At 43.7% G+C, this 18,946-nt stretch overlaps 1 protein-coding gene across 1 annotated transcript in view; it reads left to right on the top strand.

The window, feature by feature from the left end:
* LOC126092875 (dachshund homolog 2) overlaps positions 1-18,946 on the top strand; it is a 982,096-nt gene that overhangs the window by 646,549 nt on the left and 316,601 nt on the right. Inside the window, exon 9 of the mRNA XM_049908606.1 lies at positions 1,933-2,142. Coding sequence (XP_049764563.1) covers positions 1,933-2,142 — 210 coding nt within the window. The remainder of the gene's footprint in view (positions 1-1,932; positions 2,143-18,946) is intronic.

Genomic DNA, 18,946 nt, shown 5'->3' with positions numbered 1-18,946 from the left:
TGGCAAATGGGGTGCACTCACCACTTGCGAGGCAAACTGAGGAGCTACTTGATTAATAAGTAGCGACTGCTGTCTCGTAAACTGACACACGGCCTGGAGTACGGTGTGCTGACCACATGCCTCTCCACATCTGCATCCAGTGACTGCTGCGGGCTGAAGATGACATTGCAGCCGGTCGGTACCGTTAGGCCTCCATGCCCAGTTCAGGCGAAGTTTAGTTTACTTTAGTTTTGAACGATGTTGTACATGGTTTTCTGAATGATGGTCTCTGTACCGAAACTGGTTGTTAAATAAAAGAATTTTATCAGGAGCTCTTGGCAGTTATGATGACGGTCTTGAAATACAGGGTTATTACAAATGATTGAAGCGATTTCACAGCTCTACAATAACTTTATTATTTGAGATATTTTCACAATGCTTTGCACACACATACAAAAACTCCAAAAGTTTCTTTAGGCATTTACGAATGTTCGATATGTGCCCCTTTAGTGATTCGGCAGACATCAAGCCGATAATCAAGTTCCTCCCACACTCGGCGCAGCGTGTCCCCATCAATGAGTTCGAAAGCATCGTTGATGCGACCTCGCAGTTCTGGCACGTATCTTGGTAGGGGAGGTTTAAACACTGAATCTTTCACATGACCCCACAGAAAGAAATCGCATGGGGTTAAGTCGGGAGAGCGTGGAGACCATGACATGAATTGCTGATCATGATCTCCACCACGACCGATCCATCGGTTTTCCAATCTCCTGTTTAAGAAATGCCGAACATCAGGATGGAAGTGCGGTGGAGCACCATCCTGTTGAAAGATGAAGTCGGCGCTGTCGGTCTCCAGTTGTGGCATGAGCCAATTTTCCAGCATGTCCAGATACACGTGTCCTGTAACGTTTTTTTCGCAGAAGAAAAAGGGGGCCGTAAACTTTAAACCGTGAGATTGCACAAAACACGTTAACTTTTGGTGAATTGCGAACTTGCTGCACGAATGCGTGAGGATTCTCTACCGCCCAGATTCGCACATTGTGTCTGTTCACTTCACCATTAAGAAAAAATGTTGCTTCATCACTGAAAACAAGTTTGGCACTGAACGCATCCTCTTCCATGGGCTGTTGCAACCGCGCCGAAAATTCAAAGCGTTTGACTTTGTCATCGGGTGTCAGGGCTTGTAGCAATTGTAAACAGTAAGGCTTCTGCTTTAGCCTTTTCCATAAGATTTTCCAAACCGTCGGCTGTGGTACGTTTAGCTCCCTGCTTGCTTTATTCGTCGACTTCCGCGGGCTACGCGTGAAACTTGCCCGCACGCGTTCAACCGTTTCTTCGCTCACTGCAGGCCGAACCGTTGATTTCCCCTTACAGAGGCATCCAGAAGCTTTAAAGTGCGCATACCATCGCCGAATGGAGTTAGCAGTTGGTGGATCTTTGTTGAACTTCGTCCTGAAGTGTCGTTGCACTGTTATGACTGACTGATGTGAGTGCATTTCAAGCACGACATACGCTTTCTCGGCTCCTGTCGCCATTTTGTCTCACTGCGCTCTCGAGCGCTCTGGCAACAGAAACCTGAAGTGCGGCTTCAGCCGAACAAAACTTTATGAGTTTTTCTACGTATCTGTAGTGTGTCGTGACCATATGTCAATGAGTGGAGCTACAGTGAATTTATGAAATCGCTTCAGTCATTTGTAATAGCCCTGTATATGGCAGTAGCTCGCCCCGGATAGCCAGCTTCACGTGATTGCGTGGTCCAGAAGATGATGGTATTATCGAAACTACACGTCAAAAAGTCGTGTTGCTGCATCTCGGTGGCCCTCTCCTGTTTCGAAGTACTTGGAAGCTGCGGGGCACCATCTGCGCACAGTGTATCGGAGGGTCAGATTAGTGGTGAGACAGAAGGACGTGCGACGGCAGGCGGTGAATGGCAGCGGGTGGTTTGCGTTGCAGGCGAGCTGAGCGACGCGGGCGAGATGGCGGGCCCGCACCCGGGCTCGGAGTCGCCGCACGCGCTCAACTACTCTGCGCTGGGCGCCGCCGGGGTGCCCACCGCGGAGGGAGTCTCCTCCACAGAGACGCTGCTGCGCAACATCCAGGGGCTGCTCAAGGTCGCCGCCGACAACGCGCGCCAGCAGGAGCGGCAGATCAACTACGAGAAGAGTGAGTACCCCGCCACACTAACCACTACTGCCTACTAGGCGAGCGGTAAATGTGCTGCATGTAATTCACTCTATGCATAGCTACTTCTGAACCTCCATAACGTCCTTACTATGGACGCTGGGTTTGAGAGGCAGTCCTTCTTCGTGTACTGCGGCGTCATCTCATAAAATATATGGTTCATATGGCTCTGAGCACTATGGGACTTGACATCTATGGTCATCAGTCCCCTACAACTTAGAGATACTTAAACCTAACTAACCTAAGGACACCACACAACACCCAGTCATCACGAGGCAGAGAAAATCCCTGACCCCGCCGGGAATCGAATCCGGGAACCCGGGCGCGGGAAGCGAGAACGCTACCGCACGACCACGAGCTGCGGACCATAAAATACACTGACGGAAAAAAATCACAACACCCAAAAATGATTAACGTAAAATAAGGAAACTTCGGAAATACATTTGTCTAGGTAACATCGACAACGATCGGGGGAGCACTATAGTGACCACATGCACCTCTGTACCGCATTCAATGGCGGTATTGGCAGAGGATGACACGGCGGTCGGTCGGGCAAAACTGGCCCGTCTAGCTCCAGAATGTGGAAGTTTGTCTGACTTTTATTTTATGAGATGACGCGACAGTACACGCTTAATGAAATGAACGATGGTTCCGTTGAAAGTAATTTCAGTAGTCTAGCAAAAAAATAAACGCCATCTTCTTGGTATTCTTGGTGTGCCGCAGTGGAGTGTCGTAGGACCGTTGCTATTCACAATATACATAAATGACCTTGTGGGTGACATCGGAAGTTCACTGAGGCTTTTTGCGGATGGTGCTGTGGTATATCGAGAGGTTGTAACATTGGAAAATTGTACTGAAATGCAGGAGGATCTGCAGCGAATTGACGCATGGTGCACGGAATGGCAATTGAATCTCAATGTAGACAAGTGTAATGTGCTGCGAATGCATAGAAAGAAAGATCCCTTATCATTTAGCTACAATATAGCAGGTCAGCAACTGGAAGCAGTTAATTCCATAAATTATTTGGGAGTAGGCATTAGGAGTGATTTAAAATGGAATGATCATTTGAAGTTGATCGTTGGTAAAGCAGATGCCAGACTGAGATTCATTGAAAGAATCCTAAGGAAATGCAATCCGAAAACAAAGGGAGTAGGTTACAGTACGCTTGTTCGCCCACTGTTTGAATACTGCTCAGCAGTGTGGGATCCGTACCAGATAGGGTTGATAGAAGAGATAGAGAAGATCCAAAGGAGAGCAGCGCGCTTCGTTACATGATCATTTAGTAATCGCGAAAGCGTCACGGAGATGATAGATAACTCCAGTGCAAGACTCTGCAGGAGAGACGCTCAGTAGCTCAGTACTGGCTTTTGTTGAAGTTTCGAGAACATACCTTCACCGAAGAGTCAACCAGTATATTGCTCCCTCCTACGTATATCTCGCGAAGAGACCATGAGGATAAGATCAGAGAGATTAGAGCCCACACAGAAGCATACCGACAATCCTTCTTTCCACGAACAATACGAGACTAGAATAGAGGGGAGAACCGATAGAGGTACTCAAGGTACCCTCCGCCACACACCGTCAGGTGGCTTGCGGAGTATGGATGTAGATGTAGAGGTAGATGAACATCAGGAGTGTCCAACCTGCGGCCCAAAGCAAGTATCAATGCGATCCAAGAAGTTAGCATCCGTCACACGACTGGTAGGAAAAAAAAAATCCATAAAATTGCGTTTACGTAAAGTGACTGTACACTGTAACTCAGTCCTAAAGACAGGGTGAAATACAAGAATGGGAAAATCGATTTCAGAATTTTCGAAATAACAGTCAAATCTTTTATAGTTATTCGACAACTTCCACAACCAACAGCGATACGCTGCCAGAAGATTTTCAAATGGAATGCGGAGCTGCTGCCTGACATCCACCTAAAGGAAAAATTTGATCATGTATCTTTGTTGGACTTTCGAAAAACAATAGCTACCCAGAGACAAATACCCCTTGTTGCGCAGTCATGCGTTATATGTGTCATCTTTGTTTGGAAGCAGGTATGTTTTTGAAACAGTTGTTTTCAAGAGCAAAGAACACGGTGTGTAAAAATACAGCCAATATATCAGATGAACACCTTGAGAACACCCTAAGAACTGCAACTCCTACGATCGAATCTGATGTTGTTACATTATTTTCCAAAGTTCAAAATGAAACATCCATTAATTCTATGATTTTTAATTGCATATAAAATTATTAATGACGTCTCAGTAGTTTCGTAAATGTGTTAAGTGTATACCTCCGACCTTGCCTTTCATTTTTTCACCGATTCTTGTCAATGTTAAGAATTAGTATATTATGTGCAGACAAAAAATACTCATGTTCTTCCAGTGTGGTCCAGGTAGCTAAAAGACTGGACACCCTGGTCTAGATTTAACGCTTTATTTTTAATGTTGCTCCAAAGCAACACTGATTTCCATTAGCTATTAGTTCTAGAACATTCTAACTTCTCACAGTCATCTAGTAGCTACGCTCAGTGGTTGTGTCTATTGTTGTTGTATTTGTTACCATGTAGCACATACTACGAAGTGTTGCGCTGGAGCTATGACTGCCTGATGGCAAGTACCTTTTCCCTTTAGTTTTATCATGAATGTGTTTTATAAAACAATTACAGGGATCTTTGCAATGATTTACGTAGAAACAAAGTAATATTGTACTCTCTGGAAAGACCTGCTTGTGAATAACTTTCAATATATATATATATATATATATATATATATATATATATATATATATATATATATATATATGCATCATTTAAATTAAATTCCCAGAAGTAATCTGTGAAATGCTTACAGACACATTCTCAAAAGTGAAGTTCATGGGCGAAATTACTAATCACTTTAAAATAAATACAGGTGCCTAGAGGCTTATATCCAGTCCCCTACAACAGTGTGTTGTAAATAATAGTACAAATTTAGAATAAAAAATTTAATGTCGAGTATTACAGGTACTCTTGGGACGAAAGAAACATCATGTTATAGTAAACTGGGTGGCATTTCAAGACGATTTTGCCTGACTATCTGAAATTGCAACTGATGCAGAAATGCAAGCAAATCCCTTGGAACATATAGGAAGTACAGCTAGCTTAATAAGCTCTGGAGAAAAAACCAAATTTATCGCTGACATGGAAGAACTGCGCCACAGCTTTTTTATAGACAGGCATAGGTCAAACAGTCAAGTATTTAAGAGAAATAATCAAAGAGAATGGGTTAGAAAAGACTGACAAACATGAAAGAATATGCTAGATGGAAAAGTTGTACATATTTCGAATTTCGAAGCCACTCTTTTGGACATGGTATATTTTTCAAATCAATGTACATACGCAACTTATAATGCCAAGTACCCAAGGAGAAAACAGTTTACCTAAACATGTCCGTTATCATAATATGGGCTATTGCGGTACTCAACCTTTCACCTCCATAGAAGCAGCAGGAATCGCCAATAAAAAGTGCTGGACGCAGTTTCATAGCTAATACGAGGTAGTACCTGTAAAAGTGCAACAGAATTTATGGTCATAGTGAAGCGGCGAACTGCTTTAGTTCTCCTGAAAAAGGAACAAAAAGCTTAAACGGTACAATTAGTGGCAGGAAAATCTTACAGACAGAGAAGCCACAGGCATGGCGCATGAGAAGCCTCAAGTGAAACTCTTTATGAGCTCTTCGTGGTACCAATAATCACACTTGTTTGCAGGCAGAAAGTGCTCTTTAGAAAAAACTCACGAGGAATGTAGCGAGTACGAAATGGCTTTCAAGGGAACTGCTGGGCATTGTACGAGCGTAAATGCTAATATACGACTGCATTCAAGTATAGCGATTTAGAAAGCTGGCTTCGAAGCAAAAGGCATTTAAAAAATCTGTAGAGAATCGCACTCAATTACTGCATGATGTGGGTAGCAGCGAAGTCGAGTCTATCTCCTACTCGCGACATTAAAATGTGATTACATTCTATAGTGTTTTACCGGACGAAGTAAATACGTCGATCAAGATTTCGTGAAAATTCTCTAAATTTCGAAAACCTTTAGAGTGTTCAGAATGAGATTTTCATTCTGCAGCGGAGTGTGCGCTGATATGAAACTTTCTGGCAGATTATAACTGTGTGCCGGACCGAGACTCGAACTCGGGACCTTTGCCTATTCGCGGGCAAGTGCTCTACCAACTGAGATACCCAAGCACGACTCACGCCCCGTCCACACAGCTTTACTTCTCCCAGTACCTCATCTCCTACCTTCCAAACTTAACAGAAGCTCTCCTGCGAACCTTGCAGAACTAGCACTCCTGAAACAAAGGATATTGCGGAGACATGGCTTAGCCACAGCCTGAGGGATGTTTCGAGAATGAGATTTTCAATCTGCAGCAGAGTGTGCGCTGATATGAAACTTCCTGGCAGATTAAAACTGTGTGCCGGACCGAGACTCGAACTCGGGACCTTTGCCTTTCGCGGGCAAGTGCTCTAGCAACTGAGCTACCCAAGCACGACTCACGCCCCGTCCTCACAGCTTTACTTCTGCCAGTACCTCTCTCCTACCTTCCAAACATTAACAGAAGCTCTCCTGCGAACCTTGCAGAACTAGCACTCCTGAAACAAAGGATATTGCGGAGACATGGCTTAGCCACAGTCTGGGGGATGTTTCGAGAATGAGATTTTCACTCTGCAGCAGAGTGTGCGCTGATATGAAACTTCCTGGCAGGTTAAAACCGTGTGCCGGACCGAGACACAAACTCGGGACCTTTGCGTTTCGCGGGCAAGTGCTCTAGCAACTGAGCTACCAAGCACGACTCACGCCCCGTTCTCACAGCTTTACTTCTGCCAGTACCTCTCTCCTACCTTCCAAACTTAACAGAAGCTCTACTGCGAACCTTGCAGATCTAGCACTCCTGGAAGAAAGGATATTGCGGAGACATGGCTTAGCCTTTCTTTCATGACTGCTAGTTCTGCAAGGTTCGCAGGAGAGCTTCTGTAAAGTTTGGAAGGTAGGAGACGAGGCACTGGCAGAAGTAAAGCTGTGAGGACGGGGCGTGAGTCGTGCTTGGGTAGCTCAGTTGGCAGAGCACTTGCCCGCGAAAGGCAAAGGTCCCGAGTTCGAGTCTCGGTCCGGCACACAGTTTTGATCTGCCAGGAAGTTTCACCTTTAGAGTGTTATTTTCTAAGAAAGTCAGTGATCGGAGAAACCGTGAAGTACTTTATTCGTAAAGGTACGTCTCGATCACATAAATTGTACTTTTTACAATTACCGTTTTCGACCATTGCTATCTTTAGGTCATAAAAATATTCAGTTGTAGGTGTCAACGGCAAAATCAATATGTCTAAGTACATAGTAAGTACTACTGCAAATGGCGGTGGGTTCGAATCAGTGGAACGCACGTTACAGGCGGTCTGGCTCGGAGCTGTCCTTGTAGTAACCTAGCCGATTTGTAACAGTTTGTTGTGTAAATGTAGTGCCAGGTGGCGCTCAAATTGCTGCTAGAAATGCAGTACGATGCGCCAGAACCTTCAACAGAACGCGGTGGTCTTCGCTCTCGGCAGTGCCAAATATCCTTCCGGATTCCGGTCGTCTTGCGACAGTACATTCTCGTGATTACCGCTGCCAGCAATCATGTTCAGTGGCTACATTCCTGCCAAGTCTTTCGACAATATCGCTGAAGGATCATCAAGCATCTAGTCGCGCTGTTACACGGCCTCGTTCATACTCAGTGAGGTACTGATAATGGCGTCTTTGTCCCTTAAAAGCGTTCTTAACTAACATCAGCTCATCACGTCCAGTCTCATAGGCAGCTAACGCTCACGAGATTTGCAGTGTGTGTTTAAAGCAAACCTGATTAGCATCTTCATAGTGGCGTTTCTAGCACCATTCCAATGCGACTGGCGCGAAATCTGAATAGGAATCATCTTTCAGATAAAGAAACACTTCTACCAACTTCCGTTCATGTCGCAAAACGACTTTTTGGTGTTGTGTTTACGTTAGTGGTTGGTTGGTTGTTTCGGGGAAGGAGACCAGACAGCGAGGTCATCGGTCTCATCGGATTAGGGAAGGACGGGGAAGGAAGTCGGCCGTGCCCTTTGAAAGGAACCATCCCGGCATTTGCCTGGAGCGATTTAGGGAAATCACGGAAAACCTAAATCAGGATGGCCGGACGCGGGATTGAACCGTCGTCCTCCCGAATGCGAGTCCAGTGTCTAACCACTGCGCCACCTCGCTCGGTTTACGTTAGTGTAATTGCTATTAACTGCAGATGAATTTCCATCCCATGTCCTTAATAGCTCTTAGCTCTGTCCTCGGAATATCCTAGAAATTAGCCATAGATTTGCCTCTCCGACAAGGATTACTACCACCGAGTGTAGAGAACAACAAAAACGAACGCTCAAAGGAATCACTTTGAGAGAGAGGCGTATTCATGAATATGGAATGACAGAAAACATCAGGTTTGTAGCGTATAGAACTCGATTAATCAATGCGAAAAACTTGGAAACTAAGCTTTGATGGCGTAGAATGTACCACATACAGATGATAAACTACCTAGCTTTCCATTAGTGTACCTCTGTCAGGCTATGTGGCATTCCACACAGTTTAAATAAGGCTCCACCGCGATGGAATTAACGCCCGTTATTTTGTGATGAATAGTGCATATGTTGCGGCCGTGATGCTAACTACATTTGAACACTTGTTATATACAGGTCACCGATGACGCTGATATACGACGTAGGTTGGGGAAAAAAGGAAGTGCCTGTTCCGACGTACAGCGAATAATTGCCGTGTGAGCGGTATGCTGTCGGGGGGCTGGTTTCCATTTTGAACAGAGTTTAAACACTGTCAATTAACACAGCCTTTTATTGGAATCAAAACAACTGTGCTATTCGCAGTTATTCCAGGAATTGCCATCCATTATCGGTTCAGCTTACCGGTTGTTTGCGAAGCACTTAACCTGCGCATTCCTGTCTAAGGCTAATGACTTCAATTTCCCGTACAAATTAATCCAGCTTCTATGTTATTGAACGTTCCACGAAATAAAGTCGCACTATTTCTTTTCCCTATCGCGCGTCAATTTGTTCTCTTCTAAAACTCAAATTAATCAGGACCAATTACACTTTTGTATTACATTTGCATGAGTGTTTCGGAGATTGATTATTCTTTTTTAGACGCAGTGATTAATTCTTGCATTACGTAATACAAGTTGTTCAGTTTAATACTTTCGAAAGAAATTGCTAAGACCAGCAGGAAGGCAGACTGCGAGAAAAAGATTCGTCATATTCAAATTATTGTGTCCGTCTTCAGAATACTAAAACGTTGCACTACTTCAGTTTCGCTACGTGTTAGAGCACGTTTGCTAATGATGAGGAAGTGCTTCGTACTATATTTAAGGTTAACTGAAGCTTGTTGACAATACTCATTTGTGTTTCACATTAACAGTATCGTACGTCTTTGCGTGTTATACATACCGTGTGGTTAGTAAGTAGTTCTATACTGATTTCCTGATAACGCTCGTTTCTCTATATCAAGTCTTTCATTATGGTGCTTGTACGGGACAACTTATACGTGTTTCTACTATCAGTAGCTTCTTTTCGGGTTACCGTGAGGAATCTGATATTGCCTACGTGATCGTGCAGTCTATCTTCTAATGCCGGGACACCTGTGAATGAATGCAAATAAGCGCCAATAAATAACTATCCATCTGCCACTCAATCAACTTAATACGCGCCATATATCAGCGACGACCCCAGGGTATATCATTTAACACCACCTGCGCCATAGATGGGCGGTTACTGATCCGACCGCCTTGAGTTGCGACAGACAAGAAGAAAGAAAAACAAGAACAACTCGTTTTATTGCATCCCTCCGTACCAACCACTGTCAGAGGACAAGGACTGAGAGAGATAAATTAGTGATTTGTTTCACTGATCATTTTCACAGGCTAAGTAGTTACAATCTGAATACACCAGCCGACGTACAAACGTAACACATATCCTCTGTGGCTCTTTGATGCATCTACATTAGTGTGCTGTGTGTAAAATTAATGAACGTGAGGCAGAGGGAACTCGAAACTTGGATTGTCTGAAAGGCATAATGTTCATACATACAGAATGAGGAAAGGGTATTTCTGTGGTTTTTATGGTATATGACGTGGCTATATAGCTCCTGAGTTGAAACGAGCTCTAGACTCCCAACGTACTATATACTATCCATCCGATTAACGGACGTTTTCTCTGCCCGTTTCTGTGTGTCTGATTCCATCTTAAAGAAACCACACGCACACACAAAGCCAAGGATGAAAATCATGTGTGAGCCAGTCCAAACAAATCAGCATCTACATCTACATGTATGTTTGGCATACGTGGCACAGGTCATCACATAAAATGTACAAATCATTTAGTTTCTAATTCCGTTCTACGACTGAATCACCAACAATATCATTGTGATACATGAGCGATGTGTGTCATAGTTCGAACTATATCATTCTTTCATGGTAAAAGACAAATAGACGTCTTTTTCATATTGTAAACCTTGTGAGTTCTTTTAACCGGGCCTAACCGCTATATACAGGATGTTTCTAAGGCTTTCCGTCAAACTTCTACTGGTGACAGAACTCTTCATGGGGAACAACTATTGCTAGGGGCAAAATGTTCACTGAATCTTCCAGTAAATGTTAAGCGTCTTTCATAATGGATATTGTGCCTGAGAGCAGCAGGGTGTTGGCGCTCTGCGGCGTACGTGATCTACGTCTGTTGCTTACAATCCAGTCATCTGCTCCGCGAGAAATAAGGTAGGCCGAGATTTTCAAAGAGCTTTCTCCGCTTAGAGGCACTCATTCTTAAGGTTTTCGAGTTGAAAATCACTCTGTCAATTTACTGGTGTAGGTAGTGTATATATGCAGCACACATGGTTAGCAGGACCTGCTAGTTCGGTAGAATCTCGTCGTCCTAGGGACGGCAAAGCAATAAAAAGACACATGAGCGAACATTTTGCCTCGAACGAAAGTTATTCCCCATGACGTGGTGTATCACCCCAAGACGTTTGAGGCAAAGGAATTGAAACTTCCTGTTGTATACTATAATTCTGACCTTACTAGGATCGTACACCCTCGGAAAATATTCATGGGAGAGAGTCAAGAATTTCACGTAAACGTTATTGTTGGTACACGATACTCTTCCCACCATTTATCACATTCTGCATTTGCTCTACATTTTCGTTCCACTAAGTATCATTTACGACGTTCAACGTAAACTCTGTCGAAAAAATTCACGACTTTTTGTTTTATTTTTTATTTTTTTACTGTATGTGACTCAAGGGATATGAGAAGCTCTTTTTATAACTTTCTCTGGTACGTAATTGAGATTCTATAAAGAGTCACAGTAAGTATTTTTCGTTCGATTTGGTCCGCAGCGTACAACACTTTATAATATGATATTTCGGAAAGGAAAGGCCCACACTAACTGCAGAAAGTCTAATATTCTTTATTACAACAGTTGTTTCGGCTTTATTGCCATTCTCAAATAACCTATGAATATGACATTGGTGAAATTATCTACATGCTTAGTAGTTGTCCACGTGAATAAATGGTACGGTGGAATAGTAACTTGGTACTTGCTCCTAGTTTGATTTGATGTTCAAATTACATCTAAACAGCGACTGTCTGATTCTTAGAGATAAAATGAAATTAGTAGTTATAGACGTATGGAATACGTTTTATCACTTATTTTATAGTTAGTTTCCTATAAAGCACGATTTGACATTTATTTGACAGTAGGTTTACTCTGATGCTATATGTTTACAAAGTATTTTTAGCTAAGCAACGGTAATATTTTACTGACTGGATTTTGCTGGAAAACATATTTATGGTTTGACTATGTTTTGTTCTCCACATGTACTATCTATTTTCGTGATGCAATATGTCAATAAAATTTTCTAGATAAAACTTATGTTTAACGTCTGTATCTCCGTTTAGTATTTTGTGTAGATAGTCTACTGTGAAATATAGCATTATCTTTGCTTAGCCAACTATACTGTGTAAACATACAGCATCAGAATAAACGAACTGTAATATAACTGACAAATCGTATTTTATAGTAAACTAACTACAAAGTAAGTGACAAAACGTACTCCATACATTTATAATTACTGCATGCCACGTAATCTCTACGAATTCGACAATGACAGCTTACTATGGATCAAAACGGACGTCAAATCGAAGTAGACGTGAGTACCATTGTACTATTCCATTCTACAATTAGTCACGTGCACGGTCGCCATACATGTAAATAATTTCACCAGCGTTATATTCGCAGGTTACTTGAAAATGGCAGTAAAGGGGAAACAGCTGTCGTAGTAAAGAATATTAAACTTATTACAGTTAGTCCGGACCATTCCTTTTCGAAATCACTGTAAAATTTGCTGATTAATGAAATTTTCGAGTTAAACATTTTTCGTTAATGAACAAGACCAATCTGATCTTGTCTGGTAAGAAATTTGTGGATACTGGCAGTAACAGAGGTCCTAGTACACATCCCTGAGGTGCCAACTGACAAGTATCATTCGTAAAGCACGTAGTCTTGCAGATGTACCCCTGACCCCAGTTATTCACTAGTGCCTACGTTCAAAAAGTGCGCCGTTTCATCGCAGTGTTCTGTTTCCCTCAGCGATTGACTAACAAAGCTTTGCTATGTCTGTCGTACCCTTTTCTCCTCTGGTTTTTGTCCTGCCGCAGGTGGCCCTAGAGCAAATAGCGATTCGTCAGCGCGCCGTGAGAACCCGCGGCAGGCAAATTACTTGCGCTCGCGCAATAAGCACACTGCGCTGCCCGACTTAGTGCAGCTGTTTTTCTTCCGATAGCGGAGAGATATCACGGCAAACGGCCGCTGATAAGTGCCGGTCGGACGTAATAAAGTTCCGTCAGCCACCCGTTTCACATGAAACACAGTAAATTTTCCTTTACAAACAATGTGATTTTAATATACCTGCCAAATAGCTTCTATATCTTTTATCTCTCACGTTCGTAATACACGACGCCTGGTTATGTTTCTCCGAGCGGACGGAATAATGCGCGGTGAGGCCGGGCCAGGATAAACGGTAAGGAACGCCCATTCACTGTAGACGTCCGCTTGTAATTAGCTGTCCATTTGCTGTGCCGGAGATCTCGCCGCCAGATGCCGCCTCCATGTCTCCACTACAAATGACTATCCGGCTCTAAATCTGACAGTTCGTTTCGCACCGTAAATAAGCAGAACTGTTTTTTTTTCTCTTTTCATTATTTGTATTTTAACTGAGCCTCTGTGAATCATTTGCTAGCAGCTAGTATCACCTTCTATGTTTAGGTTCTCTACTCTTGCCGTTTCTGACACTATGCCAGTATTTCATATTACTACGCGTCCTCATTCGTTGCCCCAGTAACATACCTCTAGAACCAATCCGACATTCTTCTGCCTAGAAAGCCTTGTCTAATGTCGTTCCGTTTCTACCAAGTGCAGCGTATCAAATCCTACTGCAGCTAACCCACATCACAAGCGAAACCATATTCTTCCCCATTACCCCAACGGTCGACAGAACTTGCTAAGTTAGCGCCCCATCCCCGACCCGTTTCCATATTCTCTACTTTTGTTACAATCCCACAAAAATGTCTGTCTGGTGCTGGTCGTACAACTTCCAAGCAACTTCCTCCAAGTGTCATTCATAAGCATCAACGTCATTAACATCCAGCTTAATAAGTTTTACATGTCTGACTTTATAGTCATAAATCTATTAAAAGGCAGTTCTATTTTCCACTTCCACATCTTCATCTACATATATACTCGGCTGGCCAAGATACAGAGCGTAGCGAATAGTACCACGTACCACAGCTAGTCAGTCACTTTTCTTCCACTGGCAGATACAGCGAGGGAGAAACGAATGTCTTCATGACTCCTTATGAGCCCTTATTTTTGGTTTTAGTTTTAGTTATGTCATGTTCCGTAGATCATTTCCCGATTATTTTATCGATATAATGTGGAACAAGTCAGATTACAAGATATATATACACACACGAAAAGTGCTAATATTAATATTACTAAAATTTTTAGTTCTACACATGCAAATACATTTAGAGGTACATTTTTTTACCATTCCCGAAACAGAAACTCATCCATGGAGTAGAAGGAGTTGTCCAAAAGAAATGATTTTAAGCTAGATTTAAAACTTGATCTACTACCTGCCAGACACATTATGTTGTTGGGCAAATGATCAAAGGTTTTTGTTGCTGAATAATATACTCCTTTTTGAGCAACTGACAGCTTCAATAACGGATAGGAAAGGTCATTTTCCCTCTTGTGTTGTACGTATGAACATCACTGTTCTTCGTGAATTGAGATGCATTATCTGTAACGAATTTTACTAGCGAATATATGTACTCTGATGGTGCAGTTAAAATACCTAACTCATTGAAAAGGTGCCTGCGTGACGTCCTTGGGTGAACACCACTAATTATTCTCACTGCCCTCTTTTGTGCAATCAATACTTTATGTCTAAGTGGTGAGTTACTCCAGAACAGAACGCAGCAGGTTTCCCATTCAGAAATCATGTTTGCCCATTGGTTGGTTGTGAGAAGATCATGTTACGCGTTGCGTCATACCATCAGGCACACCAGAAAGTGTCTGAATTCGCATGTTGCTTCACGAAATGAGCTTGTTTGCCGCAAGACAAGTGTCGAGACGGATAGTGAGATGACATCTGGACTCCGAACCTGACTATGACCACAGGGATCATTGTAGCGGCTCATCTTGACACAAAAAAAAAAAAGTTGTTCAAATGGCTCTGAGCACTATGGGATTTAACTGCTGAGGTCATCAGTCCCCTAGAACTTAGAACTACTTAAACCTAACTAACCTAAGGACGTCACACACATCCATGCCCGAGGCAGGATTCGAACCTGCGACCGTAGCGGTAGCGCGGTTCCAGACTGTAGCGTCTAGAACCGCTCGGCCACCCCGGTCGGCCCTCTTGACACAACACCAGAGCGAGGCGTGTCTACACACTGCTGCGTCCAACGACAGCAACGTACAAGCGAGTGGTACTACTTCGTCTTTTCAGACGAGCTCTGGTTTTGCATACAACATCACGATGGCCGCATCCATGTGTGGATGCTCAGAGGATCATCGTCATATTGGCCTAGGACTCGTTGTGATGTTATTCGGTGCTACTGGCTACAAATCACGATCATATTTGGATCGGAGAGCCGGTGATTCGGTCACCAACCGTTACATTTCAGACGTGTTAACGTTGTTGACCGTGCCCTATCTTTGGGGTCTCGATAACGTTAACGTTCATCAAGATAAAGCTGTCCTCACTTACCTAGATACGGATGGTGGTGAACCAGGACCTGGTGTGATGCTATTGGGTGCCACTGGGTACAAATCACGATCGCATTTGCCCCAGACAGCTGGTAATTCCGTCAGCAGCCGTTACATTTCTGGTGTTAAAGTTGGTGACCGTGCACTGTCTTTGGAGCATCCGTGACGTTAATTTTCAACAAGACAACGCTGTCCCGTTCTACATAGAAACAGATATTGTTCGACTAACACCCGATGTGATGATACTGGGTATCGCTGGGTTCAAATAACGATCACTTTTGGCTTGGACAGCTGGTAATTTGGTCAGCAGCCGCTAAAAAATGGTTCAAATGGCTCTGAGCACTATGGGACTTAACTTCTGAGGTCGTCAGTCCCCTATAACTTAGAACTACTTAAACCTAACTAACCTAAGGACATCACACACATCCATGACCGAGGCACTGTAGCGCCTAGCGGCTGGCAGTAGCCGCTACATTTCTGATATGTTAAGGCTGGTGACCGTGCCCTATTTTCAGAGTGTCTGTGTCGTTAACCTTCAACAAGATAACGCAAGACTGCGTAATGCTCATTGCTGTCCTGACCTACCCACGTATAGGTAGTGTCCGACCAGCATCTGGTGTGATGTTATTGGGTACAAATCACGATCTCCTTTGGCCAGGGAAGCTGGTAATTTGGTCAGCTGCCGTTACATTTCTGACATGTTAAGGTTGGTGACCGTGCCCTATCTTCGGGGTATCTGTGTCGTTAACTTTCAACAAGATAACACAATACCACATAATGCTCATTGCTGTTCTGACCTACCTAGATACAGATGGTGTTCGGCTTTTGCCATATCCAGCACATTCTTCAGATCTGTCACCAGTTGAAAAGGTCTGATCACAGGCTTAGGAGGGACTGGCATGTCACCACGAAGAGATGAAGCAGTCTGGATAAGGTACTCACGCCTGACATTCAAGCTCATTTCGATTCGATGTCCATCCCGCTGAGAGCCATTGGACGCCTCACACTATGAGGACCCCTGGAAGTCGCGTATTACTGGCGTGGTGTCGACCTCCGCGGCGACAAAGTGCGCCGTTTACCCCGGCGAGCCGGAGAGCGGCTGCTCACGACCGCCATTATGCGGCCCGCGGCTCTCATTACGGCGACGGTCGTGGCCGGCCGCGCAGCTTGAGGGCGCCCGTCGTGTGTGGCGCAGGACTTCTGCGCGGATGCCGAGCCTTATAAGCGCACTTCACACTGCGCCGCGCACAGCCGCAAAAATCGCGCGGCATTTTAATGTGCGCCAGCGCGATTGAGAGGTCGCCAATTTATTCGTGCGGTATGCCGTAATGGCGTCCGCCGGCCAGATTTAGTGGCGTCGGCCGATCTATTAACGGCGCCGGGATAATGCGGCCACCTGCCGGTAGGGAGCCGTTTGTCTCCCCAGGGGCGCTAACTATCTCTGCACGCCGCCGCTCCCTTCTATAGAGGCACTCTTCCGTTTGTGGAAAACGCTGCACTGCAGAGGAAACGTCTTTCTACACATTCAAAGCTAATACGCTGTAGCATAGCAGTGGTAGTCACTGCTTTTCTTTGCAGTCGACTTGATCGGTGGAACAAGATACTGGACAATGGACAATAGAATTCTTCATACCACACGTAGTATCGTCCTGACAACGTTCTTGTGTCCCAACCGGGCAGCTATTCCGATTGGCTGTCGGTTGCGAGACTCAGGCGTGAGCTTTTCGTAGGTTTTCGTCTCGGATGCTCAGCCTCGCGTACTTCCTCCTAGACCTGTCACATTGTTTTGGCCTCTTTAGCGTAACGGAATGAGTCATAAGCAAGTTCCTGAAAGGAAAACACATTAATGCTCGGCAACTCTAAAGGGTGGCTAGCAGACTGGCCGTGCGGTTCTAGGCGCTACAGTCTGGAGCCGAGCTGCCGCTACGGTCGCAGGTTCAAATCCTGCCTCGGGCATGGATGTGTGTGATGTCCTTAAGTTAGTTAGTTTAATTCGTTCTAAGTTCTAGGCGACTGATGACCTCGGAAGTTAAGTCGCATAGTGCTCAGAGCTAGCAGACTCGGAGTTCGAACACTTGTGCGGTATGACTCTTCTGCGGAGAGACGTTTTTGCGCACCGTGGGGCTCTTGCTGCTCAAGTGATTTTTCGCAGGTAGCATACAGGCGCGCCAAGAATTTGTTTTCTGTCCAGCAGAGTGATTTCTGCGACAAATGTTACTGGGCATTATTAAATATATATGTTAAATAATTTAAAACACTGCAACCAGTCACTTTTTATGGTAATTTATGCCGCTTTTACCAGTTTCAAGCTGGTCTGCCTATCTTTAGACGAGGTCTAGGCTAGGCTGGAACGTGAGAGTTTGGTTGTGAGTTGGAGAAATCAACGAATGTTAAAGCAAAAGTTCTGGTTGTGGTTACAGACTGATCGTTTGCTTGTCGTAATGTGTAGCTTGGGTTGGAATATTAAAATATAGTTGTGTCTTGGCAAAGAAAACGAGTGTAAAAGAAATATTTGTTTAAACAAAATGAATTTTCGATACACAACTTTTTTAAATTGTGCAAAAACAGACATAATGTCTGATGGGATCACCGCAATCAGTCGTTTTACAGTGTTACTTATAATCCGTCTTGATTGCAAAATATTTATTCATTATGACCGGTTTCGGTTCCTCTAGAACCATCTTCAGATCTGATATTGCGGTTACAGGAGTAACCCGTCCACACACAGCAACCTTCACATGCTGCGTCACATGCTTCTAGAGCAACCGAACCGGTCATATGAATAAACATTTTGCGATCAAGACGGATTATAAGTAACATTGTAAAACTGTTTTTAAACTGGACTAAAAAACATGTAATAATTTCCTGTATACTCATACAGATTCCTACCCACTGAAAATTTGTTATTGTAAATTTTTAATAGCTATGAAAATACTTAAAAGATTTAAAGCGAAAAATGCGGGTCGCTCGCAATTCACACTCGCAAGTAGGTGAACTATTCATGCATCAACTCGTAAATACAGTAACAATAATAAGCTAAAAACTATTCGTGCTTCATTTATCTATTGAATCAGCGTAATTTTTCAAAATATTTCAAACATTTTTATGAGATCACAAAACAGACAAGTAAATTTCACGTTTATTTCAGTTTCTCTTCGCCTGACAAAACCAATGTATTGTTTCCGCTTACCTATATCCCCAGAAAGACTAAAAGTTAAAAATTAGAAAGATTTGAGGTCACACAGAGGCTTACCAGCAATCGTTCTTCCAGCGAACCATTCTCGACTGGAACCGGCAAGGTAGGAAATGGGAGTGATAAACAAAGTACCCTCCCTGCACATCAGAAAAGAAAGCGAGTGTCATCCATTTCTGAGCTATGGCTAAGACTTCAAGTACCTAGCTCACTGGGTAGTCTTTAAAATCAACTGCA

This window comes from Schistocerca cancellata, chromosome 7 (genome assembly GCF_023864275.1).
Source record: "Schistocerca cancellata isolate TAMUIC-IGC-003103 chromosome 7, iqSchCanc2.1, whole genome shotgun sequence".
NCBI lineage: Eukaryota > Metazoa > Arthropoda > Insecta > Orthoptera > Acrididae > Schistocerca > Schistocerca cancellata.
The sequence above is the reverse complement of the archived record's forward strand: the minus strand, read 5'-3'. Positions and strand labels throughout refer to the sequence as shown.